Source organism: Phalacrocorax carbo, chromosome 5, assembly GCF_963921805.1.
Source record: "Phalacrocorax carbo chromosome 5, bPhaCar2.1, whole genome shotgun sequence".
Taxonomy (NCBI): Eukaryota; Metazoa; Chordata; class Aves; order Suliformes; family Phalacrocoracidae; genus Phalacrocorax; species Phalacrocorax carbo.
In genome coordinates this window covers 46546124-46562330 of record NC_087517.1, presented here as the reverse complement: position 1 = coordinate 46562330, position 16207 = coordinate 46546124, and the positions used below count along the sequence as shown (strand labels likewise).

Genomic DNA, 16207 nt, shown 5'->3' with positions numbered 1-16207 from the left:
TAATTGCAAAAGGTATTATTGAAATACAGATCCTAATTTCTGCACTGCGTCATTGATAGGGTCACAGTAACAACTAGACATACAAATAGTACCTCAACAGTTAAATTGTAGATTAGAGATTAATTTTGCTCCAGGTGGCAGCAACTTGTACCAGCAGGAATGCTGAAAGCAATCAGTCTCTAAATTTGTTAAAAGTACGGTTTCATTCTTTAAACAGCTGAGTTTTCTGCAATCACTGGTCTCCAGTTGTCTAAACCACACTCTTATCTCGTTTCCCTGTAGCACCATGTCCCAATACGTCAGTAACAGCGCTGGGAAAAGCTGCCATCCCTTCTGACGCCCACCAGGCCAAACAAGGGAAATTTAATGTAGCAGTTTCCATCAGGGAACATTTTGCAGCTCTCTGAAAACAAAGACTTTTGTTACTACAATTATTGTTAGTGGTGCGATGACAGCCAAATGCTGTTATCCTGCGACGTGCTACTGAAACACTGACTTCTCACTTCAGCTGTCACTTTACAATTAAAACAACTCAATACAGAGAATGAAATAATATATTACTGTGAGGAGCATTAATACATTCAAACATTTTAGTCAGTATGTTGTCTTAGTGCCTACGTTGTCCTAGTGGCAGTGGGCAGAAGCTTTATGGGATTTATTGCAGCTCATAAAAAGTCAGGCAAGACTGCAAATAAGGTACTTGAGGAGGTAGGAGCTTTGAATACCTATACTTTCTGTTAACCGTGTTGTATCAGGAGCTTCTCACAAGCATTACAGAGTGTTTGTCGTGACTGACAGTCATGCCGTGGGTACATCCTTGCCTTGCAGTGCTGGCTGCTGCACTTGAGGGAAATGGACCCGCTCCCAGATCTTAAAACAGGCTGGCAGGGAAAAGTGAGGTTTGAAGAGGGCTAAATGCCATGTACCCTGCAGGCAGTGTGCCGTACGGCCCCCTGCTGGGTTTGCCATCCTAGTCTTCGACCCCAGACTCTGCCCCTTGCTCTTGTTACTCCAGTCTTGGTTCTGCCTTTGACCAGCCTGCATGGCCCTGCTGTTCCTCCTGCTCCCTCCTGTCTTGACCTTCACTGCACTCCTGCCTTTGGCTGACTCCTCTGCTTCGGGGGGTTCCTCATTTCAACTCATCCTTCCTACCAAACCTGACTTTGATCTTTATGGTCTTCATTTTGAAGTGGCCCAAGCCTGACCTGACTGCCCTTGGCCAAGTTACAACAGCACTCCTCTCACATGCCTCACTGGGAAGCTGAAGCGTGGGTTTCAATGTCTTACATCGCAGTAAAAACCCATGGCAGGCTTACATCTCCATTGTCCTAGGCCTGTGACCACGCCTCTGAAATGATTCAGCATTGCATCAAATTACATTTTATGAATATACATATAGATTATGTAGTTATACTTAATGGAATTAACAATGCTCAGACTTTGTATGGCTAATGCTGCGTAGTGGAACACCTTCTCTTCCAGGTCAGCTCCCAGCTAGTGAGAGGTGCCAGTGGGGATGGTGACCACCGCCCTGCCCAGTGCTGGTAAGCATTCCTGGGCTGGTGGGCTTGGGTGCATGTGAGTGTTGCTAAAACCATAGTGGCTGTGACTGAGGAACAGGGAGCAGGAGATGCAGCTGGAGGACAGGGAAGAGGAGGAGCCAGGTTTCAGGGACAGACGAAGGGAGGATCATGCTGTGAAGCTATCTGGAAAAAGAAAAAGTTGGAGTTGCCAACTTAGCTGAATTCAATTTTTAAACAGACTTATTACTTTAGGTTGTCTTAGAAGGAAATGCTTTAGATAAAATGGCCAAGTCTCTATAAAAATGAGACAAACCTCTTAAAAAGTATTCTGTCTAGAGAAGTATCTCAGGAACCTCGATACGTGGCAAGGTGGCACCATTTTTGTGGCAGATCACCTGGGGAGATGTAAAAATCCTTCCATACACCTATAATTCATGCATCAAACATCCAGTTCAAAGCATGCTTCAGAAAACTTGCCCATCCTAGCAACTCCCTGGTATGTCAGCAAGACCTTTCTCATGGAAAGGGCTCGTAGAAATAATTTTTCATAAGCTGCCTGCAAACACCCCCGAGGGACCCAAGCCTCCTGGTGCTGTGCACTGGTGCCTTGCTGAACTACCTGCTCTCCAAGATATGGTGAGTGCTGTAGGGGAGTTTCTTCACACCTTATTGCCTAAGGCTTCTGCCTTGTCTCACATTGCTGAGGACAAAATCGTGGTGCTCAGAGTGTAGAAGGAGAGCCCCAGCCTACAGGAGGCTGGAGTCAGGGTGCACTGCAGAACAAGCCCAATCTTCCCTTGCCTATGGAGGTTTCCAATCCTGCAGCTAAATCCCTGCAGAGAACTGCCTGCTGCAGAGGGGAAAAGTGCTTATGCCTCACCTGTGCTGCCAGATGCAGGGCTCCACATGGCTACCACCGAGTGCTGCCAGGTAGGATGCCCCTCGCCGTGGCCCAAGGAACGTGAGGCATCTGTCTTTAGGAAAATATTTCAAGAGCCACATCAAGCATTTACAATGCTGGCTGTGTGTTGCTCTGTTGGCTGCCTGACTGTGAGCATGCGGGTGTGTGATCCCTACCGTAGGATTACCCTCAGGCAGTCAGCTGCTGGGGGTGGCTTTGCTTTTATTTATGTTTGTTAAAAGGAAAAAAGTGTTAAAAGGCTGTTAAAGTCCCAGCTGGAAACACTGGAAAGAAAGACAAAGGATATCCAACCAAATGCATAAGGAAAGGGATAAGGCAACCTGGAGTGTGTAGCCCTTGCAAGTAATTAGTCAAACAATTCCCTGGTGTAAATGCATTCACGTGTGCTTGAGAGAGGTTTGGCTGCTGAGTTAAACTGTGCTTGGCGGTGCTGCTGTTTCGTTACGAGAGTTAGAAAGTACCAATGGCTTGCGTTCTTCCAGGCAGCAGAGCCAGAGTGGGTTTCCATTGGGCCTCGCTGAGTAACTTCTGTTCCTGTCAGAAAGGTACAATTTCAAGTTCAAATCAAATGTGTGTGTGCAGGCAGAGAAAAAGATGAGCTTACCTTCTGCTTTCAGAAGTAACTTGCGTTGAGTGCCTCTTTATTTTGTCCTTTCCTATTTGTAATATGGTGTTCGTTAGTTTGCATTTAGCCGAATGTTTTTATTTTTTTTTTTTTTAAATGGTTGTTTCAGGATGTGAACTATACTGGAGAAGGAACTGCAACTCCTTCCCACTTCTGATGGAAATTAATTAATGGAGCAGAATGCTGAGGAGATGATGTGCATGACAAGGTGCTGTGTTGTGGCTGACAGAGTACAAAGTGTTACTGGAAGCCTGGCAGGACAGCAAGAGGCAGGTTTTACTCTCGAGTATGTTTTGAGAGGAGATTTAAAACCCACCTGCTGGGGATGGGCTGAAGGCATCCCGCTGGGAAGCAGCTTATTCCACTGACTTGCAGGGAGGCCCCATCAACTCCGATGACAGGGTTACAGCGCTGCTCCATTTTTGGGGCACAAACCACGGTGTTCAGGGTATCCGCACTGGCATCGCCTCACTACAGGTGGTTTCTGTGGAAGCCCTGGCCTTTGAGAAGTTTCTTTTTCTACAGAAAGGGGTGGATTTCTCTCTCTCTCTTCTCACTCTTTCCCTTCCCTTCAGTGGCATTCAGTCTGATAGCCAGCAAGAGGAATAATAATTAATAGGCTATGCATGTATTTCCTATAATTGCATTGTAAAATGAGTGACCTGATGACATAAACTAATTGCTGTGGTGCCGTTTCAGCAGCGTTAGCTGTTTCTCCTCATGTGAAACTGGCATTTTAACTCTCCAAGGCCCCACAGCTGTTGAGTGGATATTTTATGTAAAATATGCAGCATTTGAAACATTCCCAGCCCCAGGTAAAGGTCCCCCCCAGCCCCTGGGCAGTGCCCTGGTGTACAATGTGACTTCAGCCCTGTACTGTGCAGGAAAGAAATCTGCTCTGATGATCCACATGGCAGAGAGTTTGTGTAATCTATACCATGAGGTCACATTTCAGTATCGGGAGCAACCGAGATTAAAGTCATGATTTAAACCACTGGAGTAAATATAGTTTTTACATTAGCGCATTGCAGACCTAACTTGGGGGATTATGTCACAGGATATTTTTTCTGAATTGTCTCAAATAAAATCTTAAGGCTTCCCAGTTATTACCATGGTGATGTTGTTCCAACTCAGCGTTGCAACTTCCCAGAGCATTTTGTAATCAGAACAGGGAGGGAATGAAAAGTTCGCTCTACGTGAAGCAAAACCAGTTTGCCCTCATACTGAACTTTCTGTATGAAACCAGATGGGCAGTTTGGACTGGGGATGCGCGTGTTGAATTTCAGATACCAAGTCAACCGGCCTTTCTTTTTGCAGGGCCTTGGATCTTCTTATGTTAGGCTGTTGCTAGAGCAGATTAAATGTACCTTGCTTCATATGAATGTGAGATGCTTTTCTCCACTGCCAGAACAAGGCTCCTATGTCAACCCACAGCTTGTGTCTGCAGGACAGACAAGCTCAGCCCCAGGAGTCCAAACTGTTCTGCAGACTCGTCCTCGTGGAGGGCTGTGCTGAGGAGACACAGTTGGTCCTGCAGCAGGGCGAGGGCCAAAGTTGTCGGGAATAAAAACTGTCGTAAAATGGGGCTCGGGGGGAGGGAATTGTCGTACTGGAGGTAAGAGCTTTACAGGCTAAAGTCAACAGTAAAAAACACAGCCTTCTCCAAGGTGGAATGATTCAATTTGACCAAACAGAAAATTGTTCCCTTATTAAGCTAATTTTATCTCCCCCAAAAAAGTCTTCAAACTGTACCTGGCCCTAAAGCTGCCTTGGGGACCCAAGGAGCTAAGAGATTGCAGCCAGGTGCTTCCTAAAGCTGAGACTCTTCATGTTTCTTTTATGCCGCAAGAGGCAAAGCAGCCAGACTTCTGGAAATGCACTACCAAGTGCCTCTGGTCCCCTATCTCCCAAAGCTGTACTGATTTTATCCCATTTGAGACAGGGCTGTAATTAGAACGGTTTGTTTCCAGTGCAGATCCTGAAACATCGCCACTGCTAAGGCAGTGTGAAAGGAGGAGCAACCAGTCCTGACTCTTACCCAGAGACAAAGTTGAGACTTTCTCATGGTGAGCTCATAAAAATAAGTGCCTTTTGGCATGCTGGACTACGGCACAGGATGTGTGTGCTATATGTTAAAGCTTCTGTTTTTTCTCACGGCACTCGTCTACCTCTGTACAAAGAATATGTTTTGTAGCGAAGTGCAACAAACTCAAGCTAGCTGCAGATGTGCTAGCTTGGGCATAGAACCCAGGGCTGCTGGGGTAAGCGCACACCTCTCTGTGGGCTAATTCACCGGCTGGTGCTGGAGTTGGCCCAGGTAGCACTATGCTGCACTGCGGTGGGTGCGTGCCGAGCACAGGGGTACTTACTTCTGCACAAACCCTGGGGCCTTGAGCGCCCTGTCCCCATCCCCTTGCTGGCACAGACCAGGATTCCCGATGCCATTGCTAAGCCTCTGCTTCCCTCCTGGTTCCTAATCAAGCTTCAAAAATAACCTCTTGAGTGGGTGAAGCTATACCAGAGAATGTCTTTATGGGAATAGTCTAACATTAGCCCTGAAGAGGGGACAGACTCACCCTTTCAGGCTCTTCCTCCCTCGTGCTTTTCTACTCTGCTTCCTTCTAGCTCCTTTCCTATTCCTGTTATACATTTTTCTTATGCTGTTGGGTTTTTCCACCACTGAGACTCCTTAGTGCACACAGCTTTAAAGCATGGTCCCAGCCGTTACTAATCTGCAAGCTTTTGTTTCAGCTCAGTAATACTTGTATGCTGTTTTTTCTCTGAGGATCCAATTGCACATCATATCAAAGAAGAATTAGAGCCCACAGGGAATGGAAAATTTTAGGATCCCTTCCAAAAGGAAAAAAAAAAAATGGAGTCACACTGAAGTGGACATTTAAACTAGATTAGAGGTGGCAGAGTTGGGAACAGACCCCAGTGTCTTGAGTCCTGCTTAACCCTCTGTTGCTGATGGTTTCTTGGCTGGGACCATCCTCTGGAGTTTGAATGCCACAATGCCCCAAATGCAGCTTTGGGCTGGCTGTGGGATTTCTTTTAACCGTATGTATGCTATCCTGATGGCAGCAATCCCTACTGAAGGCTGCCGTGACACGTCTGTTAGTATTCATTTACAGCCATAGACATTGTAGTACTCATAACAAAGGTTGTGAGGTAAGATACAGAGAGCTGAGCCGTCGCTGTGGCTCTCGGGGATGTAGTGAGGCCTCGATAACCTGCTGGATGGACGTTCCCCTGGGCGCCCAGGAGATGGATGCTCTGGGGCCGGGGCTGGGGGAGAGGAAACAGGGGACTGGGGCTAGGGTAGGGGAGGAGAGGAGCCAGGGGGAGGGGACCGGGGACCGGCAAGGGTCGCAGGGGCCGAGGGCGAAGCCTCCGCAGGGGCAGCGGCGAGGCATCCCCCCGCCGCCCCACTCCCAATCCCGCCCCCGGGGCAGGGGGGTTCCGGGGGCGGCGGTGGCGAGCTGACAGCGGTACCGGGAGAGGACGTCAGGCGGAAGGGAAGGGCCCGACAGGCTGCAAGCGGGCTCCGCTGCCGTCTGAGCATGCTCCCGCGGGGGCAGCGCCGGTGTATATAACGGCGGCGAGGGGCCGGCGGCAGCAGCGGCTCCGTTGAGGCGGCGGGAAGCATCGCACCCTGCGCTCTGCACCGCACACCGGACCGGACCCGACCCGACCCGACCCTGCCGCTCCTCTCCCCGCGGTACCGCTCCTGTCGGCGGGGTCCCGTTCCGTCCCCGCCCGGCCGCCGCTGCTCGCCGGAGCCCCGGCATCCCGCCCGGCACGGCCGAAGCAGCCCACCCCGCTCCGCCGGCCCCGGCCCCCGTGGCGGGCACTCCCGCGGGTGGCAGGATGGCCGCCAAGCCGGCCGAGCTGATGGGGGTCTGCTCCAGCTACCAGGCGGTGATGCCCCACTTCGTCTGCCTGGCCGAGGAGTTCCCCCCGCCCGCCCGCCCCGCCAAGGCCCCCCGGGGCAAGCCGCGGCGGCCCCGGCAGTCGCGCTTCAAGACTCAGCCGGTGACTTTCGACGAGATCCAGGAGGTGGAGGAGGAGGGGGTGTCCCCCATGGAGGAGGAGAAGGCCAAGAAGTCCTTCCTGCAGTCGCTGGAGTGCCTGCGGCGGAGCACCCAGAACCTCAGCCTGCAGCGGGACCGCCTGGGCAGCTGCCGCCTCCGCAACAGCCTCGACTCCAGCGACTCGGACTCGGCCCTCTGAGGGCGGCTGGACTCGCCTAGGCGGGACCCGGCCCGGCTCGGTGGGACTCGGTGGGGCTCGGTCCGGCTAGGCGGGACCCGGCTGAACCCGGCCAGGGCTGCGAGGAGCCGCCGGCTGAGGAGCGCCCTGAGCGGGCAGCCGGGTTGGGATGTTTTCTAAGAAAGCGCTTGTACCTTCGTTTCTATTTGATTGTATGAAACTCTCCGTTTAAAAGACAAAAAAAAAAATCTTTTCTATTTGTTAGAAGAAATGAGCTGTTATAGATGCATTGAGCTGCTGGACTTTATATTTATTTTTGCATTTAAACTGTTGACTGCATTAATTTAATATGTTTCTACCTGAATGCCTGTTATTATTTCCATGAAAGAGTAATAAAATCTGATATATTTGCACAGTACGTACCGGACTGTTCTTATTTCAGGGGTCTACTGCCCTCTTTCAGCTTCCTTTACCCTTTTGAAGGCTAAAGGGATTTAAAGGCTGTCGGCAGCTGATGTGGCAGCAGTAATGCCTTCTGCAGGGATGCTGCTCAGAGGCATTTTGCAGCCGGTACTGTCAGGTGCACACTAATGAAACGAGAGCCAAGGCAGAGTGATTTTAGATTACTTTTTTGCTTGTTGGAGATCTTTGTGCTAACCTGAATTTATGTTTAAGGAGCGTATAACTGGTTGTCTGAGAGCCTGAATGCAACTGGGCAAGCCTAGTGCATGCACATAAATGCGTATATACTTTCTGTTCTCATCCAAGTTGGTTTTGCCTCTCCTCCCCTTCCCCTTCTGACCCGTGAGGTGTTTAGTGCTGCAGGGATGTTTGGTAGTTTGTTATCGTGCAGTTCGCTAGAGTAAGCGGTACTTGTGGAAGTTCTTTTCTTGGAGTTGAAAAGCAAGGGTATTTTGATGTGGTATAAGAGTGAAGTTATGCGGGGCTTCTGTGTGTGGGTGTGTGTAAGATTTTGTAATATTTTTCTCTCGCCATGGTGTATGTGCCGAGGAGCATCTGAAGCTCCCTACAGAAGGGAGAGCAAATTCCTGGACTGGGAATCTTTTCCCTGTATTTTCTTCACTCTCTTGAAATACTTCTGTGCTAATAGTGTAATCCCATGGGAGCATCTTCCTTGGAGGTGAGCCTCAGGCACTTGAAACTTCCCAGCTATTAGGTATTATCAGGACAATGAGCTGTAGACTCTAATTAACATCTCTGGTAAGATTTTCTGGTGAGTTACAGCTTTTCTTATGTCCTGGCTTGAAGTGCAATCATACCGATAAATAGCGATAAACAGCATGCTGTGAGCTTATCAGGGGAGGTAAGGGCTGGGGAGGAAGAAGAGGATGAACAGGGTGCCTAGTCAGAGCTGGCAACCACGGGCTTACATCCACTGGGCACTGAAGTACAGCAAACGACCTGCATGAAGAGCCTGGTGGTGGCTCTGGGCACAGCTGAAGCCTGTCTCTCTTCCTCTTGCCTAAAGCTGAGGAAAATCAGGAGTGGGGGCTGTCTTGGTTTTGGACAGGTCCTTCACCAACTTCTATAAGTAAGGGAAGAGTTTTAAAAAATCCCTTGCAGTAGGAAAGCCACCTGACCTCCAGCAGCAGGGGAGGGTCGTGCATGCGATCCAGCAGGTAAGGAAAGAGGTCTGGGCTTTTGACCTGACCTCCTTGTAAAAAAAGCATCTAAACCACCTCACTGTCCCCTTGCATGCAGTCTGTGAAACAGCTTGTCTCCCTTTGCTGTTAGATCCTGATGCCCGCTTTCTGTGTAAGTGCAGTACATACACAATATCTGCATACAAGGCAAAGCAACTTGACCTCAGAGCAGCTCTCAGCCAGGCAAACTGGACTCGGTAAGTAATAATTAGTTACTAACTGCTGGGCTAATTTTTCTTGATGACTTCCTAATGCTGTTAGGAATCTGGGAGTTTTGAGCTTGTGAAAAGGTTTGAAACATCTGTGGGAACTCTATAGCCATGTACCTAAATGTTGCATAATATTCACAGAGGACTAATGAGCTCTGTAAGATTTCCAGAGCCTATACAGCCACCTCCCCATATCACAGGTTTCAGACTACTTTTCAGTCTTGCTTGGCTTTCGGCTCTGCTGCAAATCCCCATGATACATGAAGTGTGTGGTAGCTTCAAGAGGCTGTGAGCACACGGTCCTCTTCCCTGCTTATCATTTCTGTTTGGCAGCTGGGATTAAGAGCAGGCCATTTACTGTCATCCTTCCCATCCCTGCGTTAGTGTGCAGCTGTGCTGCCATCATGCAGGAGGGACAGGAGGCTGTGCTGCTCCAGCCAGCAGCAAAGCATCGAGTACACGCTTCCTGAAAGGGTGAAAATAGCCCTATTCCCTTTCCTCTTTCTGGAGACAAATGTGGATGTTAACACAGAGAACAAAGAGGGTTTGAGAATCTGTTGTAGCATAATATTTGAGAAAAAGCCATATTCCAGTGGTTAGGATGAATAAGTAAGTTTCTCTTCAACTGTTTTTTGTTAACATTTTTCTGCTCCATCTCAAAGTGAATAACATGGGAGGTGCCAGTGCTAAAGATAGTCTAGCGTTTATCTTCCAAACTGTTATGACGAAGGCAAAAGGGTGAAAAGCCAGGGTGTTTTAGCTCTGTCCTGGAGAGGCCCTCCTGAATGCAGCTGGAAAAATAAACCTCCCTTCCAGTCTTCCTGTGCTGCTAATTTTGAAGGTTTCTCTTGCGATGTCTTTTAGCATTGTGGGTATCTGTCCTGTAAGGATTGCAGGAAGACCTATTAAATTCACTTAACTGGGTGTAATCAACTATATCAAAGGGGTTTGAGTCTGTCACCCACTACCCAGGCTTGAGATGTGGGTTGTACGTTTCCCTTCAGCAATTCAAAGCTTAAAAGCATCCAAGAGATGCTGCTTGCAGTGGCATCAGGATGGCAGCACTGATGAGCAGCGCCCAGGATGGCAGCGAATAGGCATGAGCATCCTATATCTGCACAGAAATGAGCTGGGAGCCAAACACTCGTGGCATAGCAGGATGGGTATCAGGGTGGAGGGGAGACTGAGCACCCCAGGAGTGCCTTCAGCCCCATTTTTCCAAATCACAGGAAATCACACAGCAGAATTTGTCTTTCATAGGACCATTTTATTCTTGTATCGCCGCATGTGTAAATTATCCTGTCCTCTGCGGTGAAAGGAGCACCCAGTGGGCTGAGTAAAAGCTCCAACTTGAAAGCAATTCTTTTATTCTCTTCCTATTTTGTGTCCAGTCCCCTTCAGGCTTGTCAGCATTTTCGCCTGAGTTTGTGTTGAAATGCTGTGTTAGTGTAAAGCTACTCATGCTGGCGTGGTGGATCTGTGCCTCCGTGCCTTACGTTGGCCTGACAAGCATAGTGGGGATCTGATTGGTGCAGTATTGTTGCTCTCCTGGCATCAGCAAAGAAAAATCCTCACTGTGCGCCTTATGGACAAGCTTTTTCTGCTTTTTTTCCCCAAAACATTTAGTTAAATTTGACTCATTAATTCATGGAGGATTTCTGGTTACAATTTAGTGTTCACCTCAAGGGGCTGAGGACAGTCTCCTCTCCTAGCTGTGTGCGCACCATTTCTGCCATCGGATGCCTTCCCTCGTCTCTGGGTTTCCAGTGGCTCACTGGGGACACTTCAGAGTGGAGCTGCTATCAGCAACAAATATGAGAAGGTACTTGTAATTCCTGCAGGTTTCTGTGCTGGGATCCAGAGAATGCATTTGCTTTAGGAGCTGGTTAATGATGACACAACTCTTCTGACTCTTCTCAGTGCTGTGGGACCACAGTGGGTGGACTGTGGGACAAAGCACAAACCAAGACATCTATTCAGTTGTCAGACTGACAGCAAACTAATTGCCATGTAACGGGCCAGCAGACAAGCTCTAGCAAATCTGGTTGCTGTGGTTTTCAAATGTTAGCAGTGCCAGCAGTTTGCTGGCTGCCCTTTGAGGGCTTGTAGCTCCCTGGCAGCGTTAGCAGAGCACAGTGTGTGTGGACCTGAGCCCTGAGGGCCCTCGATCTTTGTGGGCTATTGAGGCCACCACCAGAGAGGAGATGGGCATGGTTCTCCAGGTTGCATCTAGCCCTGTTTGAATTTCAGCTCTGGTGGCATGGCTGGGCCCAAGCTGTCTTTTGTACATGTGCAAGGTGCCCATGGGGCTTGCATTTCTGTGTGTGTGTGTGGTGGGGGAAATACCTTGGGGAGGTGCAGATAGCCTGAGATCCCTGAGCAGAGCTCAGCCTGCCTGTGCAGTGATGCACCTGTGCGTTTAGCTTCTTACAGTCATCTTAAATAGAGTGTGCAAGCTGTGCACAGTGCTTCAGGAAGCCTGGCTCCAAACTTTAGGGGTATTTTTTAAGCTGTAAAGATGTGAGATTACATCCTGAGCAGAAAATAATCATGTGTCCGGTGATAACACATACAAGGGGAGCTCACCTTCTCCTGAAGTAAGAGTCCATTGCACAGGACAGGGAGGTGGCCAGCGCACCCCTGCAGGCTTCATCAAGAAGTAGTACGCGGTCTTTCACTTCCAATTGAGCAGCCGACTGAACCCAGGTGGCTGAACTTGAGAGAATTTATTAATTTTGGGAATGAATTAATTCCCAACCAGCATCTCATCACACATACGTGTGTGTGTTCCTGTGCCTGGTCTGTCTAGTCTAGAGTGAGTGCTGCTAACAGAGTGGCCCAGCTCTTCACTGTAGAGCAAAGCACCTCCAGCTATTTAATTGACAGTGCAGTTAGTTTAACTGGTACCAGGGGAGGAGGAAATACTTCCTGCGTAATGAATAACTGTGGTGTCAGAGTCGTGTGGCCATTTCTTGTGCCAGAGCATCAGCTTTAAGGCTATTAAATGTGTGAACTTGGCAATTATGCACTTGCGACTACTGTGTTAGCAAATGTCGCGATGTGTTATAAATAGTATAGGGTCAAATCCTGATTTTGGCTGCAACGGTGTCAGATTGGCTTTGGTCCTGCTGTGCTCTGGAGTTGATCTCTATTTGCCCCTTGAGAATTCATGCTATTTGCTGATGTTCCTGAGCATGTTTCTGGACTGGCTTGAAATGTCCAGGCTGTTGCTCTGATACTCTGAGGCTTCACACAACCTTACAGAAACGTAATTATTGTTGTGCTTTGGGGGCAGTGTGGGTGATGTGCACCTGCCTGGCTGGGACATCCATGCCCTGCTCCCAGACAGAGTGGGAGCTGGTGGCAGCAATGGGGAGAGGCTGGAGGAGCTGAGGCAAGAGTGGAGGGGGCTTTCCTTTGGGCTCTCCCTGAGTCCGTACTGATACGAAACTGCAGAAGACATTCTTTGAAACCAAACCAAGGTTTGCCTGGGTCTGATTTCAAGCAAAACAAGATCTACCGTGATAATTTACGACTCTGTCTCCAACAGAGATTCTTTGTTTGGAAATATTTGCATTGAAGAGGTTGAAGTTATTTATTAGGAACGGGTGAAAGGGAAGTTTTCTTCCTCAGCTTGATTTAAGACCCTGTTGTTTTGGAAGATTTTTTTCCCCCCCTGTGAAGAAAATGACCTTTCTTGGGCAGGAGGGAAGGGGACGGGCAAGGAGAGAACACAGCTCGCTTGTGAAACGAGTCTTGGCTAATACAAAACCTTGTGAAGGATGTTTATGTGCTTGCTACATTTAATCTGGGGTTCTGGCAAGTCAGTGTTTTCCCTTTGAGAAGTATTTGGAGGTCCTGACCATGATAGTTAAAGATCCATTTCGGTCTCTTTTCACAGCAACCTCTAATGTCTGAGGGAGCCTGCACTCTGCTGACTTGAATCTTTCAGGGGAAGTTCAGGAAGGCAACATGGTTTTTCCACTGTTCCTTAAGTAAAAGCAAACAGAAGTAAAGAAGCATTGGAAACATAGGTTATTGCTCGTGCTTACTGTTAAACATTTGCTGTTAAGCTGAGTTGGATGCATTTCAACCATATGGCAGCAGTGCATATGTGGCTGGCATTTATTGACCAGGAATGCATGCAGGGGGGTTTCACAGAGGTGTGGATGCAGTATTGTAGTGACCTGCACAGCTCCAAGGTACTCCGCACTTTGGAGGCAGACTGAACACTTGGGTTTTGAAGGGGTGGAAAGATGCAGAGGCACCAAAACCTGGAAGGAAACATCTCTGTCACTTTGCAGAGAGGCAGATAATGCAGAGTTGCCTGGGAATGGAAAGGAAAGAAAGAAAGAATGCAAGAAAGAAAAAGACAAAAATACCCAACATCAGAGCAAAATTGGATGTGGCCAGCTTGCCTAAGAAGGCAAACAAGAGAGTCTGTTTTCAATCAACTTCCATTAGTAGCACCCCTGAGTTTACACACCCTTGGGATCCAATGAAATGAAGTTTTGCATGCTTTTTCTAGTTATGAAGCATATTGACATTTTTTATGTGACATTCTTGCTTCCCAAAATAAATGTGAGAGTTATCAACCAACTCCTCCTATTCCCAGAAGATCAACCCAAAATAATCAATCCACTAGCTTTAGGAGTTTAGTTATTTTATGACTGTGTCTGTGTGTGTGTTTACTCCTGAATAAAGTGCCCCTATGTGTTTTTACCATACAGATGAAGCAAGCAAGAGGGCAGAGCAGGGAAGGTGGTAGGATTGCTGTGATTTCTGCTTAGCTTTAGATGTGAAGGTGCTCTAAGGCTCAGGTCAGGGGTGCTGGTGGTTGGGGGTCCTGGGATTTACTGCTTGTTCAGGGACAGAAAATGGTCTCATGCTCACAGTGAGGTAGTGCTGTTTCTGATCCTCCTGCTGGTGCACTGCGTGGCCCCAAGCAAGTTGCTTCTCTCTGGACCTCAGTTTCCCTGTAGAAGACAGGGAATTGATGAGGCTTGATTTGTTAACCCTGCAGATGGAGGGCTGTTGCTTTGCAGCCACAGGAGATGTGTTTGGTGGGTCAATGGAGAGGACTTGGATGTATTCAGAGGACAAATGTGATGTCATGACTTATAAAACTCACAGCTGCATGGTGAGATCACCTGTGCCAGAGAAGGAGGCATTGCTTTGCCAGAGCGCCCTGCACAGAGCCTGAGCCCCTCTGGCCCAGACTCCGTGTCACTCGTCAGAGGCTGTGTGCAGCCCCTGGCTGACCAGATGCCACCCGTCCTTTGAGGACATGAAGACTTTCTGCTGCTTAGCAGATACTTTTGGGAACTGGGGAGGAAAAAGTGTCCTGCTACTTGCTGGTGAACTGTGCTAGGATTTGAGGCTGAGAAAGTTGATGAATGGTATTTACCCATTACCAGGCTTCTCAGGGGTCCCATCCCCCTGTTCAGGAGAGCCTGGTGGCTCTCCTCCTTCTGCTATGCAGGGACCCCATGGTGTTTCTACATTAGGAAAGGGCTTATTTTGTCAGCATGAATGTGAGGCTGCATCAGGGAGGAAGGAGGGCTTCATGTGAGCATCTGAGAGAAGAGGGTTGCATCGTGTCTGAGCCAAAACGTGGTTGCTTCAGAAGCTTAGTGGAAAGGAGCAGACCAGAAGGACTTACAAGGAATGTGAGGGCTGAGTATGTCAACCAGGAGAGGAGTAACGCTTTATGTGAAAGAAAACCTGATTTAAACAACATAGCTAAGTAAATCTTGCCAGCAAGTACCACAGAATCCTTGCAGATGGAGATGTCATGCCCCCATAGGATCAGTATGTGACTAGGGTGGTGATATGGAGCACCCAGAGGGGATGCTGCAGTGGATGAGCTATTCTGTGTACAAAGGCAGCCAATAAAGCAATAAAGAGAAATTTCACATCACCTCATACAGACAGGGTAAATATTGCAAAAGGACGTGATGGTGGTGCTACATTTTGGTACTATAAGCAGTGCTCCCTAGAGCAACAAGTCTGAGCACCTATAAGCCTCGAGGAGCTCTTGATTTAGAGTATACAGAAGCAATGAGGAGTCACTCTGCAATAGTGATAATCAAACATTTAAATATCACATCTCTGTAGGGTAAAATTTCCTTCCCCCATCCACTACAGTAACACCTTATCTTCAAAGATGAAAATTAAAAGAAGTCAAAAAAGTAAAAAAGGCTTACAGATATCTAGGCTCTGTATATTAGGAGTCCATGATAAATTGAACTACCAGAAAGACTTCTCAAAAAGAATAAAAATAGCTAGGATAGTTAAACAGTAGATTAAAGAATATTATTAGAAATAAAAAGATATCCTGCAAAAAGCATCAGTCATGTCCAAAGGGGGAAAACAGAAAAGATCATAAATGCTGGAATGCTAAATGTGAAATCATAATAAGACATGCTTAAAAAAAAGATTTTGAAGAATGGCTTGTAAAAGGCTAGAAGCTTCTGCTATAAACTTTTGCAAGCATATCGAAAGAAGGAAGCTTGCTAGAAAGTCTTTGGCCCTCTGGCTGAACAGAGACTAAAGTGAACACTCAGGGAAGATAAGGCAATATCAGAAAAGCTAAGTCTATTTCTTGCAACTCTGTAAACTACATATACTTGACTATATATTCAATATGAAGTACTCTAATGCAGCAGTTATTGATGGTGAAAGAGATGCTGGAGTCATTGGGGATAGTCTTACGTCAACTTGCTATTCAGTAACGATTAAGTCATAAGAATGTTGATAACTACGAGGAAAGAAATCAAGAGCAAAATCCTAATCTGGCAACTGTCTAAAATGACAGTGCTCTAGTATCTTGAATATTTTGTTTAAGTCTAGTTATTAAAAAAAAAAAAAAAACCAAACACAAAAAACCCCAAAGTTATCTATATTTCCTGCTGTTGAACAGAAATTTAATAGAGTAGGACATTTTGCTTTGAAAAAAAAAAAGGAAGATAGGAGGGAGAGGCAGGAACTAATGAATGATTTCCAAAGATCACTGAGGAACTTCTTAATTATTCTGATAATACAGGATCTGC

At 47.6% G+C, this 16207-nt stretch overlaps 2 protein-coding genes across 6 annotated transcripts in view; both read left to right on the top strand.

Annotated features, from left to right (window-relative positions):
* Nucleotides 1-16207, top strand: part of LOC104049499 (alpha-ketoglutarate-dependent dioxygenase alkB homolog 3) — a 121635-nt gene that overhangs the window by 34687 nt on the left and 70741 nt on the right. For 2 of the 4 annotated variants that reach the window (XM_064452305.1, XM_064452301.1), the window contains one exon: nt 9038-9143. The exons of the other annotated variants lie outside the window; for them this stretch is intronic. In XM_064452305.1, the coding sequence (XP_064308375.1) occupies nt 9038-9143 (106 nt within the window). The remainder of the gene's footprint in view (nt 1-9037; nt 9144-16207) is intronic. 4 annotated transcript variants of the gene reach the window in all.
* C5H11orf96 (chromosome 5 C11orf96 homolog) lies at nt 1556-7700 on the top strand. Of its 2 annotated transcripts, XM_064452315.1 has the most exons (2): nt 1556-5136; nt 6982-7700. In XM_064452315.1, the coding sequence occupies exon 2, from the start codon at nt 6995-6997 to the stop codon at nt 7301-7303; it is 309 nt and encodes a 102-aa protein (XP_064308385.1). In that variant the 5' UTR covers nt 1556-5136; nt 6982-6994; the 3' UTR covers nt 7304-7700. The 2 variants fall into 2 exon arrangements, with proteins under 2 accessions (XP_064308385.1, XP_064308384.1); XM_064452314.1 differs by lacking the exon at nt 1556-5136 and having other exon boundaries at nt 6410-7700.

What these genes read in the sequence shown, in the direction of transcription:
- C5H11orf96 (XM_064452314.1), top strand. Translation starts at nt 6,941, where the DNA reads ATGGCCGCCAAGCCGGCCGAGCTGATGGGGGTCTGCTCCAGCTACCAG.